This window comes from Carcharodon carcharias, chromosome 36, assembly GCF_017639515.1.
Source record: "Carcharodon carcharias isolate sCarCar2 chromosome 36, sCarCar2.pri, whole genome shotgun sequence".
Lineage (NCBI taxonomy): Eukaryota > Metazoa > Chordata > Chondrichthyes > Lamniformes > Lamnidae > Carcharodon > Carcharodon carcharias.
The window spans coordinates 3,590,009-3,611,423 of record NC_054502.1 but is presented as its reverse complement, the minus strand read 5'-3'; the positions used below and the strand labels follow the sequence as shown (position 1 = coordinate 3,611,423).

Sequence of the window (21,415 nt, the reverse complement as noted above, 5' to 3'; positions counted from 1 at the left end):
CGTCCACAGAGACAGATGGAGACGTCCACAGAGACAGATGGAGACGTCCACAGAGACAGATGGAGACGTCCACAGAGACAGATGGAGACGTCCACAGAGACAGATGGAGACGTCCACAGAGACAGATGGAGACGTCCACAGAGACAGATGGAGACGTCCACAGAGACAGATGGAGACGTCCACAGAGACAGATGGAGACGTCCACAGAGACAGATGGAGACGTCCACAGAGACAGAGAGAGAGACGTCCACAGAGAGAGAGAGAGACGTCCAGAGAGAGTGGGAGATGTCCACAGAGAAAGAGAGACGTCCACAGAGAAAGAGAGACGTCCACAGAGAAAGAGAGACGTCCACAGAGAAAGAGAGACGTCCACAGAGAAAGAGAGACGTCCACAGAGAGAGAGAGATGTCCACAGAGAGAGAGAGGCGTCCACAGAGAGAGAGACGTCCACAGAGAGAGAGAGACGTCCACAGAGAGAGAGAGAGACGTCCAGAGAGAGTGGGAGATGTCCACAGAGAGAGAGAGAGACGTCCAGAGAGAGTGGGAGATGTCCACAGAGAAAGAGAGACGTCCACAGAGAAAGAGAGACATCCACAGAGAGAGAGAGATGTCCACAGAGAGAGAGAGATGTCCACAGAGAGAGAGAGATGTCCACAGAGAGAGAGAGACGTCCACAGAGAGAGACACACACACGCCCACAGAGAGACACACACGCCCACAGAGAGACACACACGCCCACAGAGAGACACACACGCCCACAGAGAGACACACACGCCCACAGAGAGACACACACGCCCACAGAGAGACACACACGCCCACAGAGCGAGACACGCCCACAGAGAGAGACACACACACGCCCACAGAGAGACACACACGCCCACAGAGAGACACACACGCCCACAGAGAGACACACACGCCCACAGAGAGACACACACGCCCACAGAGAGACACACACGCCCACAGAGAGACACACACGCCCACAGAGCGAGACACGCCCACCAAGAGAGACACACACGCCCACAGAGACACACACACGCCCACAGAGACACACACACGCCCACAGAGACACACACACGCCCACAGAGAGACACACACGCCCACAGAGAGACACACACGCCCACAGAGAGACACACACGCCCACAGAGAGACACGCCCACCAAGAGAGACACACACGCCCACAGAGACACACACACGCCCACAGAGACACACACACGCCCACAGAGAGACACACACGCCCACAGAGAGACACACACGCCCACAGAGAGACACGCCCACAGAGAGACACGCCCACAGAGAGACACGCCCACAGAGAGACACACACGCCCACACAGCGAGACACGCCCACACAGCGAGACACGCCCACAGTGAGACACGCCCACACAGCGAGACACGCCCACAGTGAGACACGCCCACACAGAGACACACGCCCACACAGAGACACACGCCCACACAGCGAGACACGCCCACAGAGAGAGACACGCCCACAGAGAGACACACACGCCCACACAGCGAGACACGCCCACAGTGAGACACGCCCACACAGCGAGACACGCCCACAGAGAGAGACACGCCCACAGAGAGAGACGCGCCCACAGAGAGAGACGCGCCCACAGAGAGAGACGCGCCCACAGAGAGAGACGCGCCCACAGAGAGAGACGCGCCCACAGAGAGAGACGCGCCCACAGAGAGACGCGCCCAGAGAGAGACGCGCCCACAGAGAGAGACACGCCAGAGAGAGAGACACGCCCAAGAGAGAGACACACACGCCCAAGAGAGAGACACACACGCCCAAGAGAGAGACACACACGCCCAAGAGAGAGACACACACACGCCCAAGAGAGAGTCACACACACGCCCACAGAGTCACACACACACGCCCAGAGAGAGTCACACACACGCCACAGAGAGAGACACACACGCCCAAGAGAGAGACACACACACGCCCAAGAGAGAGACACACACACGCCCAAGAGAGAGAGACACACACGCCCACAAGAAGAGAAAGAGGTGCCCAGAGAGAGATGTCCACAGAGAGATACGTCTACAGAGAGACACATCCAGAGAGAGAGAGACATCCACAGAGAGAGAGAGAGACGTCCACAGAGAGAGAGAGAGAGAGAGAGAGAGAGACGTCCAAAGAGAGAGAGAGAGACGTGCACAAAGAGAGAGACACGTCCAGAGAGAGAGAGACGTCCACAGGGAGAGAGATACGTCCACAGAGAGACACGTCCACAGAGAGAGAGACGTCCACAGAGAGAGAGACGTCCACAGAGAGAGAGAGACGTCCACAGAGAGAGAGAGAGAGACGTCCACAGAGAGAGAGAGAGAGACGTCCACAGAGAGAGAGAGAGAGAGACGTCCACAGAGAGAGAGAGAGACGTCCACAGAGAGAGAGAGAGAGAGACGTCCACAGAGAGAGAGAGACGTCCACAGAGAGAGAGACATCTACAGAGAGAGAGAGAGACGTCCACAGAGAGAGAGAGACATCTACAGAGAGAGAGAGAGCCGTCCACAGAGAGAGAGAGAGCCGTCCACAGAGAGAGAGAGAGAGAGAGAGAGACGTCCACAGAGAGAGAGGGAGACGTCCACAGAGAGAGATGGAGACGTCCACAGAGAGAGATGGAGACGTCCACAGAGAGAGATGGAGACGTCCACAGAGAGAGATGGAGACGTCCACAGAGAGAGATGGAGACGTCCACAGAGAGAGATGGAGACGTCCACAGAGACAGATGGAGACGTCCACAGAGACAGATGGAGACGTCCACAGAGACAGATGGAGACGTCCACAGAGACAGATGGAGACGTCCACAGAGACAGATGGAGACGTCCACAGAGACAGATGGAGACGTCCACAGAGACAGATGGAGACGTCCACAGAGACAGATGGAGACGTCCACAGAGACAGATGGAGACGTCCACAGAGACAGATGGAGACGTCCACAGAGACAGATGGAGACGTCCACAGAGACAGAGAGAGAGACGTCCACAGAGAGAGAGAGAGACGTCCAGAGAGAGTGGGAGATGTCCACAGAGAAAGAGAGACGTCCACAGAGAAAGAGAGACGTCCACAGAGAAAGAGAGACGTCCACAGAGAAAGAGAGACGTCCACAGAGAGAGAGAGATGTCCACAGAGAGAGAGAGACGTCCACAGAGAGAGAGACGTCCACAGAGAGAGAGAGACGTCCACAGAGAGAGAGAGAGACGTCCAGAGAGAGTGGGAGATGTCCACAGAGAGAGAGAGAGACGTCCAGAGAGAGTGGGAGATGTCCACAGAGAAAGAGAGACGTCCACAGAGAAAGAGAGACGTCCACAGAGAGAGAGAGATGTCCACAGAGAGAGAGAGATGTCCACAGAGAGAGAGAGACGTCCACAGAGAGAGAGACGTCCACAGAGAGAGAGAGACGTCCACAGAGAGAGAGAGACGTCCACAGAGAGAGAGAGACGTCCACAGAGAGAGAGAGACGTCCACAGAGAGAGAGAGACGTCCACAGAGAGAGAGAGAGAGAGAGAGAGACGTCCACAGAGAGAGTGAGAGACGTCCACAGAGAGAGAGAGAGAGAGAGAGAGAGATGTCCACAAAGAGAGAGAGACACATCCAGAGAGAGACGTCCACAGAGAGAGAGAGACGTCCACAGAGAGAGAGAGAGACGTCCACAGAGAGAGAGAGACGTCCAAAGAGAGAGAGAGAGAGACGTCCACAGAGAGAGAGAGAGAGACGTCCACAGAGAGAGAGAGAGAGACGTCCACAGAGAGAGAGAGATGTCCACAGAGAGAGAAAGAGACGTCCACAGAGAGAGAAAGAGACGTCCACAGAGAGAGAAAGAGACGTCCACAGAGAGAGAGACGTCCACAGAGAGAGAAAGAGACGTCCACAGAGAGAGAAAGAGACGTCCACAGAGAGAGAAAGAGACGTCCACAGAGAGAGAAAGAGACGTCCACAGAGAGAGAAAGAGACGTCCACAGAGAGAGAAAGAGACGTCCACAGAGAGAGAAAGAGACGTCCACAGAGAGAGAAAGAGACGTCCACAGAGAGAGAAAGAGACGTCCACAGAGAGAGAAAGAGACATCCACAGAGAGAGAGAGAAAGACGTCCACAGAGGGAGAAAGAGAGACGTCCACAGAGAGAGAGAGACGTCCACAGAGAGAGATAGAGACGTCCACAGAGAGAGAGAGACGTCCACAGAGAGAGAGAGAGAGACGTCCACAGAGAGAGAGAGAGACGTCCACAGAGAGAGAGAGAGAGACGTCCACAGAGAGAGAGAGACGTCCACAGAGAGAGAAAGAGATGTCCACAGAGAGAGAAAGAGACGTCCACAGAGAGAGAAAGAGACGTCCCCAGAGAGAGAAAGAGACGTCCACAGAGAGAGAAAGAGACGTCCACAGAGAGAGAAAGAGACGTCCACAGAGAGAGAATGAGACGTCCACAGAGAGAGAAAGAGACGTCCACAGAGAGAGAAAGAGACGTCCACAGAGAGAGAAAGAGACATCCACAGAGAGAGAGAGAAAGGCGTCCACAGAGGGAGAGAGAGAGACGTCCACAGAGAGAGAGAGACGTCCACAGAGAGAGATAGAGACGTCTACACAGAGAGAGAGAGACGTCCACAGAGAGAGAGAGACGTCCACAGAGAGAGAGAGAGAGAGAGACATCCACGAGGAGAGAGAGAGAGACGTCCACAGAGAGAGAGAGACAGAGACGTCCACACAGAGAGAGACAGAGACGTCCACACAGAGAGAGACAGAGACGTCCACACAGAGAGAGACAGAGACGTCCACACAGAGAGACGTCCACAGAGAGAGAGAGAGACATCCACAGAGAGAGACGTCCACACAGAGAAAGACGTCCACAGAGAGAGAGAGATAGACGTCCACAGAGAGACGTCCACACAGAGAAAGACGTCCACAGAGAGAGGGAGACACGCCCGCACAGAGAGACACGCCCACACAGAGAGACACGCCCACACAGAGAGACACGCCCACACAGAGAGAGAGAGAGACGCCCACATAGAGAGAGAGAGAGACGCCCACATAGAGAGAGAGAGACGCCCACATAGAGAGAGAGAGACGCCCACATAGAGAGAGACGCCCACATAGAGAGAGACGCCCATACAGAGAGAGACACGCCCACAGAGAGACACGCCCACAGAGAGAGACACACCCATGCAGCGATAGAGACACGCCCACATAGAGTGAGACATGCCTACATAAAGGGACATGCCCACAGAGAGACACGCCCACACAGAGCGACGCCCACAGAGCGACACGCCCACACAGAGAGAGACACGCCCACACAGAGAGAGACACGCCCACACAGAGAGAGACACGCCCACACAGAGAGAGACACGCCCACACAGAGAGAGACACGCCCACACAGAGAGAGACACGCCCACACAGAGAGACACGCCCACACAGAGAGACACGCCCACACAGAGAGAGACGCCCACACAGAGAGAGACGCCCACACAGAGAGAGACGCCCACACAGAGAGAGACGCCCACACAGAGAGAGACGCCCACACAGAGAGAGACGCCCACAGAGAGACGCCCACACAGCGAGAGAGACGCCCACATAGAAAGAAAGGGAGACAAGCCCACATAGAAAGGGACACGCCCACAGAGAGAGAGAGACGCACCCACAGAGAGAGACACGCCCACACGGAGGGAGAGAGACACGCCCACACGGAGGGAGAGAGACACGCCCTCACGGAGGGAGAGAGACACGCCCACACGGAGGGAGAGAGACACGCCCACACGGAGGCAGAGAGACACGCCCACACAGAGGCAGAGAGACACGCCCACACAGAGGCAGAGAGACACGCCCACACAGAGGCAGAGAGACACGCCCACACAGAGGCAGAGTGACACGCCCACACAGAGGCAGAGAGACACGCCCACACAGAGGCAGAGAGACACGCCCACACAGAGGCAGAGAGACACGCCCACACAGAGGCAGAGAGACACGCCCACACAGAGGGAGAGAGACACGCCCACACAGAGGGAGAGAGACACGCCCACACAGAGGGAGAGAGACACGCCCACACAGAGGGAGAGAGACACGCCCACACAGAGGGAGAGAGACACGCCCACACAGAGGGAGAGAGACACGCCCACACAGAGGGAGAGAGACACGCCCACACAGAGGGAGAGAGACACGCCCACACAGAGGGAGAGAGACACGCCCACACAGAGGGAGAGAGACACGCCCACACAGAGGGAGAGAGACACGCCCACACAGAGGGAGAGAGACACGCCCACACAGAGGGAGAGAGACACGCCCACACAGAGGGAGAGAGACACGCCCACACAGAGGGAGAGAGACACGCCCACACAGAGGGAGAGAGACACGCCCACACAGAGGGAGAGAGACACGCCCACACAGAGGGAGAGAGACACGCCCACACAGAGGGAGAGAGACACGCCCACACAGAGGGAGAGAGACACGCCCACACAGAGGGAGAGGGACACGCCCACACAGAGGGAGAGGGACAGGCCCACACAGAGGGAGAGGGACAGGCCCACACAGAGGGAGAGGGACAGGCCCACACAGAGGGAGAGGGACAGGCCCACACAGAGGGAGAGGGACAGGCCCACACAGAGGGAGAGGGACAGGCCCACACAGAGGGAGAGGGACAGGCCCACACAGAGGGAGAGGGACACGCCCACACAGAGGGAGAGGGACACGCCCACACAGAGGGAGAGGGACACGCCCACACAGAGGGAGAGGTACACGCCCACACAGAGGGAGAGGGACAGGCCCACACAGAGGGAGAGGGACAGGCCCACACAGAGGGAGAGGGACAGGCCCACACAGAGGGAGAGGGACAGGCCCACACAGAGGGAGAGGGACAGGCCCACACAGAGGGAGAGGGACAGGCCCACACAGAGGGAGAGGGACACGCCCACACAGAGGGAGAGGGACACGCCCACACAGAGGGAGAGGGACAGGCCCACACAGAGGGAGAGGGACAGGCCCACACAGAGGGAGAGGGACAGGCCCACACAGAGGGAGAGGGACAGGCCCACACAGAGGGAGAGGGACACGCCCACACAGAGGGAGAGGGACACGCCCACACAGAGGGAGAGAGACACGCCCACACAGAGGGAGAGAGACACGCCCACACAGAGGGGCGCACAGAGACAGAGGGGCGCACAGAGACAGAGGCGCACAGACAGAGGCGCACAGACAGAGGCGCACAGAGAGAGTGGCGCAGAGAGAGTGGCGCAGAGAGAGAGAGAGGCGCACAGAGAGAGAGGCGCACAGAGAGAGAGGCGCACAGAGAGAGAGGCGCACAGAGAGAGAGGCGCACAGAGAGAGAGGCGCACAGACAGAGAGAGAGAGGCGCACAAACAGAGAGAGAGAGGCGCACAGACAGAGAGAGAGAGGCGCACAGACAGAGAGAGAGAGGCGCACAGACAGAGAGAGAGAGGCGCACAGACAGAGAGAGAGAGGCGCACAGACAGAGAGAGAGAGGCGCACAGACAGAGAGAGAGGCGCACAGACAGAGATAGAGGCGCACAGACAGAGAGAGAGAGAGGCGCACAGACAGAGAGAGAGAGAGGCGCACAGACAGAGAGCGAGAGTCGCACAGACAGAGAGCGAGAGAGGCGCACAGACAGAGAGAGAGGCGCACAGACAGAGAGAGAGGCGCACAGACAGAGAGAGAGGCGCACAGACAGAGAGAGAGGCGCACAGACAGAGAGAGAGAGGCGCACAGACAGAGAGAGAGAGAGGCGCACAGACAGAGAGAGAGGCGCACAGACAGAGAGAGAGGCGCAGAGAGAGAGAGAGAGGCGCACAGAGAGAGAGAGAGAGAGGCGCACAGAGAGAGAGAGAGAGGCGCACAGACAGAGAGAGAGAGGCGAACAGAGGCAGAGAGAGAGAGGCGTACAGAGACAGAGAGAGAGGCGCACAGAGAGAGAGAGAGAGAGGCGCACAGACAGAGAGAGAGAGAGGCGCACAGACAGAGAGAGAGAGAGGCGCACAGACAGAGAGAGAGAGAGGCGCACAGACAGAGAGAGAGAGAGGCGCACAGACAGAGAGAGAGAGAGGCGCACAGACAGAGAGAGAGAGAGGCGCACAGACAGAGAGAGAGAGAGGCGCACAGACAGAGAGAGAGAGAGGCGCACAGACAGAGAGAGAGAGGCGCACAGACAGAGAGAGGCGCACAGACAGAGAGAGAGAGGCGCACAGAGAGAGAGAGAGGCGCACAGAGAGAGAGAGAGGCGCACAGAGAGAGAGAGAGGCGCACAGAGAGAGAGAGAGGCGCACAGAGAGAAGCGCACAGACAGAGAGAGGCGCACAGACAGAGAGAGGCGCACAGACAGAGAGAGGCGCACAGACAGAGAGAGGCGCACAGACAGAGAGAGGCGCACAGACAGAGAGAGGCGCACAGACAGAGAGAGGCGCACAGACAGAGAGAGGCGCACAGACAGAGAGAGGCGCACAGACAGAGAGAGGCGCACAGACAGAGAGAGGCGCACAGACAGAGAGAGGCGCACAGACAGAGAGAGGCGCACAGACAGAGAGAGGCGCACAGACAGAGAGAGGCGCACAGACAGAGAGAGGCGCACAGACAGAGAGAGGCGCACAGACAGAGAGAGGCGCACAGACAGAGAGAGGCGCACAGACAGAGAGAGGCGCACAGACAGAGAGAGGCGCACAGACAGAGAGAGGCGCACAGACAGAGAGAGGCGCACAGACAGAGAGAGGCGCACAGACAGAGAGAGGCGCACAGACAGAGAGAGGCGCACAGACAGAGAGAGGCGCACAGACAGAGAGAGGCGCACAGACAGAGAGAGGCGCACAGACAGAGAGAGGCGCACAGAGACAGAGAGGCGCACAGAGACAGAGAGGTGCACAGAGACAGAGAGGTGCACAGAGACAGAGAGGCACAGAGACAGAGAGGTGCAGAGAGACAGAGAGGTGCAGAGAGAGAGGCGCACAGACAGAGAGAGAGAGGCACACAGACAGAGAGAGAGAGGCGAACAGAGACAGAGAGGCGTACAGAGACAGAGAGAGAGAGGCGTACAGAGACAGAGAGAGAGAGGCGTACAGAGACAGAGAGAGAGAGGCGCACAGACAGAGAGAGAGGCGCACAGAGAGAGGTAACAAGCCGAGAGGAATAAAAGAAGTTGATCACAGATCACATCCCAGCAGGGCAGGTACTGAGAGCTGAGAAATCTGACCCAAGATTAATGATTGAGGGCAGGAGAAAACTGCTGATAGAAACAGCAGGAAAAGGCCCAACAAGCAAAGAAAACACTTCAGAACCCTGGGTCCATAAAAAACAAACCGAGAAAGTCAATTTGCACTGGTCAAGACTGTAATCACATCCAATCTGTCAGCTAGCCAGAAGAGAAAAAGAGTGGAGTGACTGAGGGACCTGTACACAGAGCTGGAACATTCCTTTATCATTGTATTCCAAATAATTTGGTGCAGTTATGACCACGGCCAGGTCTGCTGTGTGCTGCCAGACCTTCTGTGGTTTATCCAAAGTCATTTACAGCTCGGACATACTCCAACAATGAGGAATCTACCACAAGACTGCAGCTTTGCATAGTAAGAACTAGAGATGGTGCAAATGCCAGTGTTTGAGTGAGGATGGAACCATTTCCTCCAACAATCAACAAGCCCTTATTGCTGGACACCTAGTCAGGTACCCATCACTGGATGCTCACCAGTTATCACCCTGTACCCACAACTATGCATAGAACAATTAAAGATCTTACACCAGCTTGTATATTTCGTCCACTTTTTCTTCTAAGTCCCTACGTCTAAATTTACAGTATAAATGCAACACGTTGTAATTGTATCCTCCTGCCAATAGGGGTGCTTTATCTCGACTTGCCTCTTTCAGCGGCTTCCCGTATGTCAGGCCATGAAACCCAATGCCACAACCTGAGGCAAGACAGCAGAGAAATAAAGAAAGGAAGCTCCTTACCTTCTCCAGCTGGTGTCTGGGGGAGGTGACAGGTACGCAGAGCTGTATGGGGAGCTGTCGACGTGCACGTTATCAGTCAAGGAGCTAAACACCGACTCTGCAAGGTAGGAGGGCACATTGGACACTGGACCCAGAATGGAAATTAGACCTACGCCAGGCTTTCAGACTGTGCCAAGGGAAGGGTGGGCCTGTTACAACACTGATTCGCTCCCCAAGCTCTCAGGTCTCAGCCCCCCGCCCCCCCTGAAGCCCTCCCACGCCGGAGCTGCTGAGCACTCAGGTACTTCCAACTCAAGCTTTTAGCAATCTGACCACAGGACCATACGGAGGAAATGGCTCCCTCCCTCCTGGTTATTTCATGAGCACAAGGTGCAGTTACTGCCAGGGTGACATTAATTTAAAATCTACTTTCCTTTGCAACTCTTACAAGGAGGCATCGCATTCCGGCTGTCTTCTTTTCTCATTTAATTTTTTATGGCATCTGGATTCACAGGATGTGGGTGTTGCTGGCTGGGCCTGTGTTTATTGCCCATCCCTAATTGCCCCTTGAGAAGGTGGTGGGTGAGCTGCCTTCTTGAACCGCTGCAGTCCCTGTGGTGTAGGTACACCCACTGTGCTGTTAGGGAGGGAGTTCCAGGATTTTGACCCAGCGACAGTGAAGGAACGGCCGATATGTTTCCAAGTCAGGACGATGAGTGGCTTGGAGGGGAACTTCCAGGTGGTGGTGTTGCCATGTATCTACCGCCCTTGTCCTTCCAGGCAGTAGAGATTGAGAGTTTGGAAGGTGCTGTCGAAGGAGCCTTGGTGAGTTGCTGCAGTGCATCGTGTAGATGGTACACACACTGCTGCCACTGTGCGTCATTGATGGTGGAGTTACTGAGTTATTGAGATGCAGCAAGACAATGCTAATACAAAAGGATATCTGTCGTCTGTGAGGGGACATCAGCCTCGCCCTCTGTACCCTTTCCACCAATCCGTGATGGCGGGTCCCACGACTGGAATCCAGCGCTGAGTTAAAGGGACTCTGCAACAGATTTAAAGTAACTGAGCTCAAAACACACAGCATGTTGAACTGGGTCATTAATAGTCACCCTCCCCAGACATCCACCCAGGTTGATGCAGGCATCAAAACAGTTATAATAATATTCTTTCCTCTAAAGAGATTTGCATCCCAACAGTGGTTTTCACACCCGCGGTGAGAACACTTTACAAGCAGCCTAGGACTTTGTTCGAGTGTACTGGCTGTTGTCATGTAGGGAAAGAAGCAATCAATTTGCACACAGCAAGCTCCCATAAGCAATATGACATTAATGTGGTGTTGTTTAAGGAACAAATTTGGCCGAGGACACAGAAGAGAAACCACACCATTCTGAATCAAAACAACAGCCTTGTAAGCTTTAACATCAGAACAGAAAATGCTGGAAAAACGCAGCAGGCCTGACAGCATCTGTGGAGAGAGAAACAGAGTTAACGTTTCGAGTCCGTGTGACCTTCCTTCAGACAGTTTTCTTCGGTCGTACAGACTGGAAACGTTAACTCTGTTTCTCTCTCAACAGATGCTGTCAGGCCTGCTGAGTTTTACCAGAATTTTCTATTTTTATTTCAGATTTCCAGCATCCGCAATATTTTGCTTTGATCTTTAACATCCATCACATAGGGCAGACAGGCCTCAGTTTAGTGTCCAACTCAATAAGCAGTAACTCTAACATTGCAGCATGGGCTCAGCACGAACCCTCTGACATTGCGGCACTCACTCAGTACTGACCCTCCGACAGTGCATTGCCCCCTTAGTACTGACCCTCCGACAGTGCAGCACTCCCTTAGTACTGACCCTACGACAGAGCGGTGCCGTCTTAGTACTGACCGTCAAACCGCGCGGCGCTCCCGCAGTACTGACCCTCCGACAGTGCAGTGCCCCCTTAATACTGACCCTCCGACAGTGCGGCGCTCCCTCAGTACTGACCATCCGACAGTGCAGTGCCCCCTTAATAGTGACCCTCCGACAGTGCAGCGCTCCCTCAGTACTGACCCTCCGACAGTGCGGCACTCCCTCAGTTCTGACCCTCTGACTGTGCGACGTGCCCTTAGTACTGACCCTCTGACTGTGCTATGCGTCCTTAGTACTGACTCTCCGACAGTGCGGCGCTCCCTCAGTACTCACTCTCCGACAGTGCGGCGCTCCCTCAGTACTGACCCTCCGACAGTGCGGCACTCCCTCAGTTCTGACCCTCCAACAGTGCGGCACTCCCTCAGTTCTGACCCTCTGACTGTGCGACGTGCCCTTAGTACTGACCCTCTGACTGTGCGATGCGTCCTTAGTACTGACTCTCCGACAGTGCAGCGCTCCCTCAGTACTGACTCTCCGACAGTGCGGCGCTCCCTCAGTACTGACCCTCCGACAGTGCGGCGTTCGTCAGCACTGACCCTCCGACAGTCCGGCGCTCCTTCAGTACTGAGCCTCCGACAGTGCGGCGCTCCTTCAGTACTGACCCTCTGACAGTGCGGCGCTCCCTTAGTACTGACCCTCCGACAGTGCGGCGCTCCCTCAGTTCTGAACCACCGACAGCGCGGCTCTCCCTCAGTACATAAAACTCTGACAGTGCAGCGATCCCTCAGTACTGACCCTCCGACAGTGCAGTGCCCCCTTAGTACTGTCCCTCCGACAGTGCGGCGCTCCCTCAGTACTGACCTTCCGACAGTGCTGTGCCCCCTTAGTACTGTCCCTCCGACAGTGCAGCGCTCCCTCAGTACTGACCTTCCGACAGTGCAGTGCCCCCTTAGCACTGTCCCTTCAAAGGTGCGGCGCTCACTCAGTACTGACCCGCTGACAGTGCGACGCTCCCTCAGTACTGACCCTCCGACAGTGCAGTGCCCACTTAGTACTGTCCCTCCAACAGTGCGGCACTCCCTCAGTACTAACCCTCCGACAGTGCGGCGCTCCCTCAGTACTGACACTCTGACAGTGCAGTGCCCCCTTAGAACTGACCCTCCGACAGCGTGGCGCTCCCTTAGTACTGACCCTCAGACAGTGCGGAGTTCCCTTAGTACTGACCCTCCGACAGTGCGGCGCTCCCTCAGTACTGACATTCCGACAGTGCAGTGCCCCCTTAGTACTGACCCTCTGACAGTGCGGTGCTCCCTCAGTACTGATCCTCTCACAGCGCGGCGCTCCCTCAGTACTGACCCTCCGACAGTGCAGCACTCCCTCAGTACTGACCCTCCGACTGTGCAGCACTCCCTCAGTACTGACCCACCAAAAGTGCGGTGCTCCTTCAGTACTGACCCTCCGACAGTCCAGCGCTTCCTCAGTACTGACCCTCCAACAGTGTGGAGCTCCCTCAAAACTGACCCTCCGACAGTGCGGCGCTCCCTCAGCACTGACCCTCCGACAGTGCGGCTCTCCCACAGTACTGACCCTCTGACAGTGCAGCGCTCCCTCAGTAGTGACCCTCCGACAGTGCGGCGCTCACTCATTACTGACCCTCCGACAGTGCGGCGCTCTCACAGTACTGACCCTCCGACATTGCGGCGCTCCCTTAGTACTAACCCTCCGACAGTGCGGCGCTCCTTCAGTACTGACCCTCCGACAGTGCAGTGCCCCCTTAGTACTGACCCTCCGACAGTGCGGCACTCCCTCAGTACTGACCTTCCAACAGTGCTGTGCCCCCTTAGTACTGTCCCTCCGACAGTGCGGCGCTCCCTCAGTTTTGACCCTCCGACAGTGCAACGCGCCTTTAGTACTGACCCTCCGACAGTGCGGCGCTCCCTCAGTACTGACCCTCCGACAGTGCAGTGCTCCCTTAGTACTGACCCTCTGACAGTGCAGGGCCCCCTTAGTACTGACCCTCCGACGGTGCGGCACTCCCTCAGTACTGACCCTCCGACAGACCAGCGCTTCCTCAGTACTGACCCTCCGACAGTCCGGCGCTTCCTCAGTACTGACCCTCCAACAATGTGGAGCTCCCTCAATACTGACCCTCCTACAGTGCGGCGCTCACTCAGTACTGACCCGCTGACAGCGCGGCACTCCCTCAGTACTGACCCTCCGACAGTGCAGTGCCCCCTTAGTACTGACCCTGCAACAGTGCGGCACTCCCTCAGTACTGATCGTCCGACCGTCCGGCACTCCCTCGGTACTGACCATCCGACAGTGCGACGCTCCCTCAGTACTGACCTTCCGACAGTGCAGTGCCCCCTTAGTACTGACCCTCAGACAGTGCGGCGCTCCCTCAGTACTAACCCTCCGACAGTGCGGCGCTCCCTCAGTACTGACCCTCCGACAGTGCAGTGCCCCCTTAGAACTGACCCTCCGACAGCGTGGCGCTCCCTTAGTACTGACCCTCCGACAGTGCGGAGTTCCCTCAGTACTGACCCTCCGACAGTGCGGTGCTCCCTCAGTACTGACCCTCCGACAGTGCAGTGCCCCCTTAGTACTGACCCTCCGACAGTGCGGCACTCCCTCAGTACTGACCTTCCGACAGTGCTGTGCCCCCTTAGTACTGTCCCTCCGACAGTGCGGCGCTCCCGCAGTTTCGACCCTCCGACAGTGCGGAGTTCCCTCAGTACTGACCCTCCGACAGTGCGGCGCTCCCTCAGTACTGACCCTCCTACAGTGCAGTGCTCCCTTAGTACTGACCCGCCGACAGTGCAGGGCCCCCTTAGTACTGACCCTCCGACAGTGCGGCACTCCCTCAGTACTGACACTCCGACAGTGCGGCGCTCCCTCAGTACTGACCCTCCTACAGTGCTGGGTCCCCTCAGTACTGACCCTCCTACAGTGCGGCGCTCCCTCAGTACTGACCCTCCGACAGTGCAGTGCCCCCTTAGTACTGACCCTCCGACAGTGCGGCACTCCCTCAGTACTGATCCTCCGACCGTCCGGCGCTCCCTCGGTTCTGACCATCCGACAGTGCGACGCTCCCTCAGCACTGACCCTCCGACAGTCCGGCGCTCCCTCAGTACTGACTCTCCGACAGTGCGGCGCTCCCTCAGTACTGACCATCCGACAGTGCGGCGCTCCCTCAGTTCTGACCATCCGACAGTGCGGCGCTCCCTCAGTACTGACCCTCCGACAGTGCAGTGCCCCCTTAGTACTGACCCTCCAACAGTGCGGCACTCCCTTAGTACTGACCCTCCGACAGAGCGGTGCCGCCTTAGTACTGACCGTCCGACCGTGCGGCGCTCCCTCAGTACTTACCCTCCGACAGTGCAGTGCCACCTTAATACTGACCCTCCGACAGTGCGGCACTCCCTCAGTTCTGACCCTCTGACTGTGCGACGCGCCCTTACTACTGACCCTCCGACAGTGCGGCACTCCCTTAGTACTGACCCTCCGACAGAGCGGTGCCGCCTTAGTACTGACCGTCCGACTGTGCGGCGCTCCCTCAGTACTGACCCTCCGACAGTGCAGTGCCCCCTTAATACTGACCCTCCGACAGTGCGGCACTCCCTCAGTTCTGACCCTCTGACTGTGCGACGCGCCCTTAGTACTGACTCTCCGACAGAGCGGCACTCCCTCAGTACTGATCGTCCGACCGTCTGGCACTCCCTCGGTAATGACCATCCGACAGTGCGACGCTCCCTCAGCACTGACCTTCCGACAGTGCAGTGCCCCCTTAGTACTGACCCTCAGACAGTGCGGCGCTCCCTCAGTACTAACCCTCCGACAGTGCGGTGCTCCCTCAGTACTGACCCTCCGACAGTGCAGTGCCCCCTTAGTACTGACCCTCCGACAGTGCGGCACTCCCTTAGTACTGACCCTCCGACAGAGCGGTGCCGCCTTAGTACTGACCGTCCGACCGTGCGGCGCTCCCTCAGTACTTACCCTCCGACAGTGCAGTGCCACCTTAATACTGACCCTCCGACAGTGCGGCACTCCCTCAGTTCTGACCCTCTGACTGTGCGACGCGCCCTTAGTACTGACCCTCCGACAGTGCGGCACTCCCTTAGTACTGACCCTCCGACAGAGCGGTGCCGCCTTAGTACTGACCGTCCGACTGTGCGGCGCTCCCTCAGTACTGACCCTCCGACAGTGCAGTGCCCCCTTAATACTGACCCTCCGACAGTGCGGCACTCTCTCAGTTCTGACCCTCTGACTGTGCGACGCGCCCTTAGTACTGACTCTCCGACAGAGCGGCACTCCCTCAGTACTGATCGTCCGACCGTCCGGCACTCCCTCGGTACTGACCATCCGACAGTGCGACGCTCCCTCAGCACTGACCTTCCGACAGTGCAGTGCCCCCTTAGTACTGACCCTCAGACAGTGCGGCGCTCCCTCAGTACTAACCCTCCGACAGTGCGGCGCTCCCTCAGTACTGACCCTCCGACAGTGCAGTGCCCCCTTAGAACTGACCCTCCGACAGCGTGGCGCTCCCTTAGTACTGACCCTCCGACAGTGCGGAGTTCCCTCAGTACTGACCCTCCGACAGTGCGGTGCTCCCTCAGTACTGACCCTCCGACAGTGCAGTGCCCACTTAGTACTGACCCTCCGACAGTGCGGCACTCCCTCAGTACTGACCTTCCGACAGTGCTGTGCCCCCTTAGTACTGTCCCTCCGACAGTGCGGCGCTCCCGCAGTTTCAACCCTCCGACAGTGCGACGCGCCCTTAGTACTGACCCTCCGACAGTGCGGCGCTCCCTCAGTACTGACCCTCCTACAGTGCAGTGCTCCCTTAGTACTGACCCTCCGACAGTGCAGTGCTCCCTTAGTACTGACCCTCCGACAGTGCAGGGCCCCCTTAGTACTGACCCTCCGACAGTGCGGCACTCCCTCAGTACTGACCCTCCGACAGTGCGGCGCTCCCTCAGTACTGACCCTCCTACAGTGCTGGGTCCCCTCAGTACTGACCCTCCTACAGTGCAGCGCTCCCTCAGTTCTGACCCTCCGACAGTGCAGTGCCCCCTTAGTACTGACCCTCCGACAGTGCGGCACTCCCTCAGTACTGATCCTCCGACCGTCCGGCGCTCCCTCGGTTCTGACCATCCGACAGTGCGACGCTCCCTCAGCACTGACCCTCCGACAGTCCGGCGCTCCCTCAGTACTAACTCTCCGACAGTGCGGCGCTCCCTCAGTACTGACTCTCCGACAGTGCGGCGCTCCCTCAGTCCTGACCATCCGACAGTGCGGCGCTCCCTCAGTTCTGACCATCCGACAGTGCGGCGCTCCCTCAGTACTGACCATTGGACAGTGCAGAGCTCCCTTAGTACTGACCCTCAGACAGTGCGGAGTTCCCTCAGTACTGACCCTCCGACAGTGCGGTGCTCCCTCAGTATTGACCCTCCGACAGTGAAGTGCCCCCTTAGTACTGACCCTCAGACAGTGCGGCACTCCCTCAGTACTGACCCTCCGACAGTGCGGCGCTCCCTCAGTACTGACCCTCCGACAATGCAGTGCCCCCTTAATACTGACCCTCTGACAGTGCGTCGCTCCCTCAGTACTGACCCTCCGACAGTGCGGCGCTGCCTTAGTACTGACCCTCCGACAGTGCGACGCGCCATTAGGACTGACCCTCCAACAGTGCGGCGCTCCCTCAGTACTGACTCTCCGACAGTGTGGTGCTCCCTCAGTACTAACCATTAGACAGTGCGGCACTCCCTTAGTACTGACCCTCCGACAGTGCGGCGCTCCCTCAGTAGTGACCCTCGACAGTGCAGCACTCCCTCAGTACTGACCCTCCAACAGTGCAGGGCCCCCTTAGTACTGTCCCTCCAAAAGTGCGGCGCTCCCTCAGTACTGACCCTCCAACAGTGCGGCACTCCCTCAGTACTGATCGTCCGACCGTCCGGCACTCCCTCGGTACTGACCATCCAACAGTGCGACGCTCCCTCAGTACTAACCCTCCGACAGTGCGGCGCTCCCCCAGTACTGACCCTCCGACAGTGCGGCGCTCACTCATTACTGACCCTCCGACAGTGCGGCGCTCTCACAGTACTGACCCTCCGACATTGCGGTGCTCCCTTAGTACTAACCCTCCGACAGTGCGGCGCTCCTTCAGTACTGACCCTCCGACAGTGCAGTGCCCCCTTAGTACTGACCCTCCGACAGTGCGGCACTCCCTCAGTACTGACCTTCCGACAGTGAAGTGCCCCCTTAGCACTGTCCCTCCGACAGTGCGGCGCTCCCTCAGTTTAGACCCTCCGACAATGCGACGCGCCCTTAGTACTGACCCTCCGACAGTGCGGCGCTCCCTCAGTACTGACCCTCCGACAGTGCAGTGCTCCCTTAGTACTGACCCTCCGACAGTGCAGGGCCCCCTTAGTACTGACCCTCCGACGGTGCGGCACTCCCTCAGTACTGACCCTCCGACAGACCAGCGCTTCCTCAGTACTGACCCTCCGACAGTCCAGCGCTCCCTCAGTACTGACCCTCCGACACTGCAGTGCCCCCTTAATACTGACCCTCTGACAGTGCGTCGCTCCCTCAGTACTGACCCTCCGACAGTGCGGCGCTCCCTCAGTACTGACCCTCCGACAGTGCGACGCGCCATTAGGACTGACCCTCCGACAGTGCGGCGCTCCCTCAGTACTGACTCTCCGACAGTGTGGTGCTCCCTCAGTACTAACCATTAGACAGTGCAGAGCTCCCTTAGTAGTGACCCTCAGACAGTGCGGAGTTCCCTCAGTACTGACCCTCCGACAGTGCGGTGCTCCCTCAGTACTGACCATCCGACAGTGCAGTGCCCCCTTAGTACTGACCCTCCGACAGTGCGGCGCTCCCTCAGTAGTGACCCTCGACAGTGCAGCACTCCCTCAGTACTGACCCTCCAACAGTGCAGGGCCCCCTTAGTACTGACCCTCCAACAATGCAGGGCTCCCTCAGCACTGACCCTCGTCAATGCGGCTCTCCCTCCGTACTGACCCTCCGACAGTGCGGCGCTCCCTCAGTACTGACCCTCCGACAGTGCAGTGCTCCCTTAGTGCTGACCCTCCAACAGTGCAGTGCCCCTTAGTACTGACCCTCCGACAGTGCGGCGCTCCCTCAGTACTAACTCTCCGACAGCGCAGCACTCCCTCAGTACTGATCCTCCGACCGTCCGGCGCTCCCTCGGTTCTGACCATCCGACAGTGCGACGCTCCCTCAGCACTGACCCTCCGACAGTGCGGCGTTCGTCAGCACTGACCCTCCGACAGTCCGGCGCTCCTTCAGTACCGAGCCTCCGACAGTGCGGCGCTCCCTCAGTACTGACCCTCTGACAGCGCGGCGCTCCCTCAGTACTGATTCTCCAACAGCACGGCTCCCCCTCAGTCCTGACCATTTGACAGTGCGGCGCTCCCTTAGTACTGACCGTCCGACAGTGCGGTGCCCCCTTAGTACTGACCGTCCGACAGTGCGGCGCTCCCTCAGTAATGACCCTCCGACAGTGCAGTGCCCCCTTAATACTGACTCTCGGACAGTGCGGCGCTCCCTCAGTAATGACCATCCGACAGTGCGGCGCTCCCTCAGTTCTGACCCTCCGACAGTGCGGCTCTCCCTCAGTACTGACACTCTGACAGTGCAGCGATTCCTCAGTACTGACCCTCCGACAGTGCAGTGCCCCCTTAGTACTGTCCCTCCGACAGTGCGGCGCTCCCTCAGTACTGACCTTCCGACAGTGCTGTGCCCCCCTTAGTACTGTCCCTCCGACAGTGCAGCACTCCCTCAGTACTGACCTTCCGACAGTGCAGTGCCCCCTTAGTACTGTCCCTCCGAAAGTGCAGCGCTCCCTCAGTACTGACCCTCCAACAGTGCGGCACTCCCTCAGTACTGATCGTCCGACCGTCCGGCACTCCCTCGGTACTGACCATCCAACAGTGCGACGCTCCCTCAGTACTAACCCTCCGACAGTGCTGCGCTCCCTCAGTACTGACCCTCCGACAGTGTGGTGCCCCCTTAGAACTGACCCTCCGACAGCGTGGCGCTCCCTTAGTACTGACCCTCAGACAGTGCGGAGTTCCCTCAGTACTGACCCTCCGACAGTGCGGTGCTCCCTCAGTACTGACCCTCCGACAGTGCAGTGCCCCCTTAGTCCTGTCCCTCCGACAGTGCGGCGCTCCCTCAGTTTCGACCCTCCGACAGTGCGACGCGCCCTTAGTACTGACCTTCCGACAGTGCGGCGCTCCCTCAGTACTGACACTCCTACAGTGCAGTGCTCCCTTACTACTGACCCTCCGACAGTGCAGGGCCCCCTTAGAACTGACCCTCCTACAGTGCGGCGCTCCCTCAGTAATGACCCTCCGACAGTGCGGCACTCCCTCAGTACTGATCCTCCGACCGTCCGGCGCTCCCTCGGTTCTGACCATCCGACAGTGCGACGCTCCCTCAGCACTGACCCTCCGACAGTCCGGTGCTCCCTCAGTATTGACTCTCCGACTGTGCGGCGCTCCCTCAGTACTGACCATCCGACAGTGCGGCGTTCCCTCAATTCTGACCATCCGACAGTGCGGCGCTCCCTCAGTACTGACCATTGGACAGTGCAGAGCTCTCTTAGTACTGACCCTCTGACAGGGCGTTGATCCCTCAGTACTGACCCTCCGACAGTGAAGTGCCCCCTTAGTACTGACCCTCCGACAGTGCAGTGCCCCCTTAGTACTGACCCTCCGACAGTGCGGCACTCCCTTAATACTGACCCTCCGACAGAGCGGTGCCGCCTTAGTACTGACCGTCCGACAGTGCAGTGCCCCCTTAATACTGATCCTCCGACAGTGCGGCGCTCCCTCAGTACTGACCATCCGACAGTGCAGTGCCCCCTTAATAGTGACCCTCCGACAGTGCGGCGCTCCCTCAGTACTGACTCTCCGACAGTGCGACGCGCCATTAGGACTGACCCTCCGACAGTGCGGCGCTCCCTCAGTACTGACTCTCTGACAGCGCGGCGCTCCCTCAGTACTGACCCTCCTACAGTGCAGCACTCCCTCAGTACTGACCCTCCGACTGTGCAGCACTCCCTCAGTACTGACCCTCCAACAGTGTGGAGCTCCCTCAGTACTGACCCACCAAAAGTGCGGTGCTCCTTCAGTACTGACCCTCCGACAGTCCAGCGCTCCCTCAGTACTGACCCTCCAACAGTGTGGAGCTCCCTCAAAACTGACCCTCCGACAGTGCAGCGCTCCTTCAGCAGTGACCCTCCGACAGTGCAGCTCTCCCACAGTACTGACCCTCTGACAGTGCAGCGCTCCCTCAGTAGTGACCCTCCGACAGTGCGACGCTCCCTTAGTACTAACCCTCCGACAGTGCGGCGCTCCTTCAGTACTGACCCTCCGAATGTGCAGCACTCCCTCAGTACTGACCCACCAAAAGTGCGGTGCTCCTTCAGTACAGACCCACCGACAATCCAGCGCTCCCTCAGTACTGACCCTCCGACAAACCAGCGCTCCCTCAGTACTGACCCTCCGACAATGCAATGCCCCCTTAATACTGACCCCCCGACAGTGCTGCGCTCCCTCAGTACTGACCCTCCGACAGCGCAGTGCCCCCTTAATACTTACCCTCCGACAGTGTGG

General features: G+C 58.2%; 1 protein-coding gene across 9 annotated transcripts in view; it reads right to left on the bottom strand.

Annotated features, from left to right (window-relative positions):
- The window catches only part of LOC121272902 (CREB-regulated transcription coactivator 2-like), a 238,865-nt gene that overhangs the window by 54,069 nt on the left and 163,381 nt on the right, over positions 1-21,415 (bottom strand). For all 9 annotated transcript variants that reach the window (XM_041179740.1, XM_041179748.1, XM_041179745.1 and 6 more), the window contains exons 3-4: positions 10,860-10,961; positions 9,938-9,999 (exon numbers count right to left, since the gene is read on the bottom strand). In XM_041179740.1, the coding sequence (XP_041035674.1) occupies positions 9,938-9,999; positions 10,860-10,961 (164 nt within the window). The remainder of the gene's footprint in view (positions 1-9,937; positions 10,000-10,859; positions 10,962-21,415) is intronic.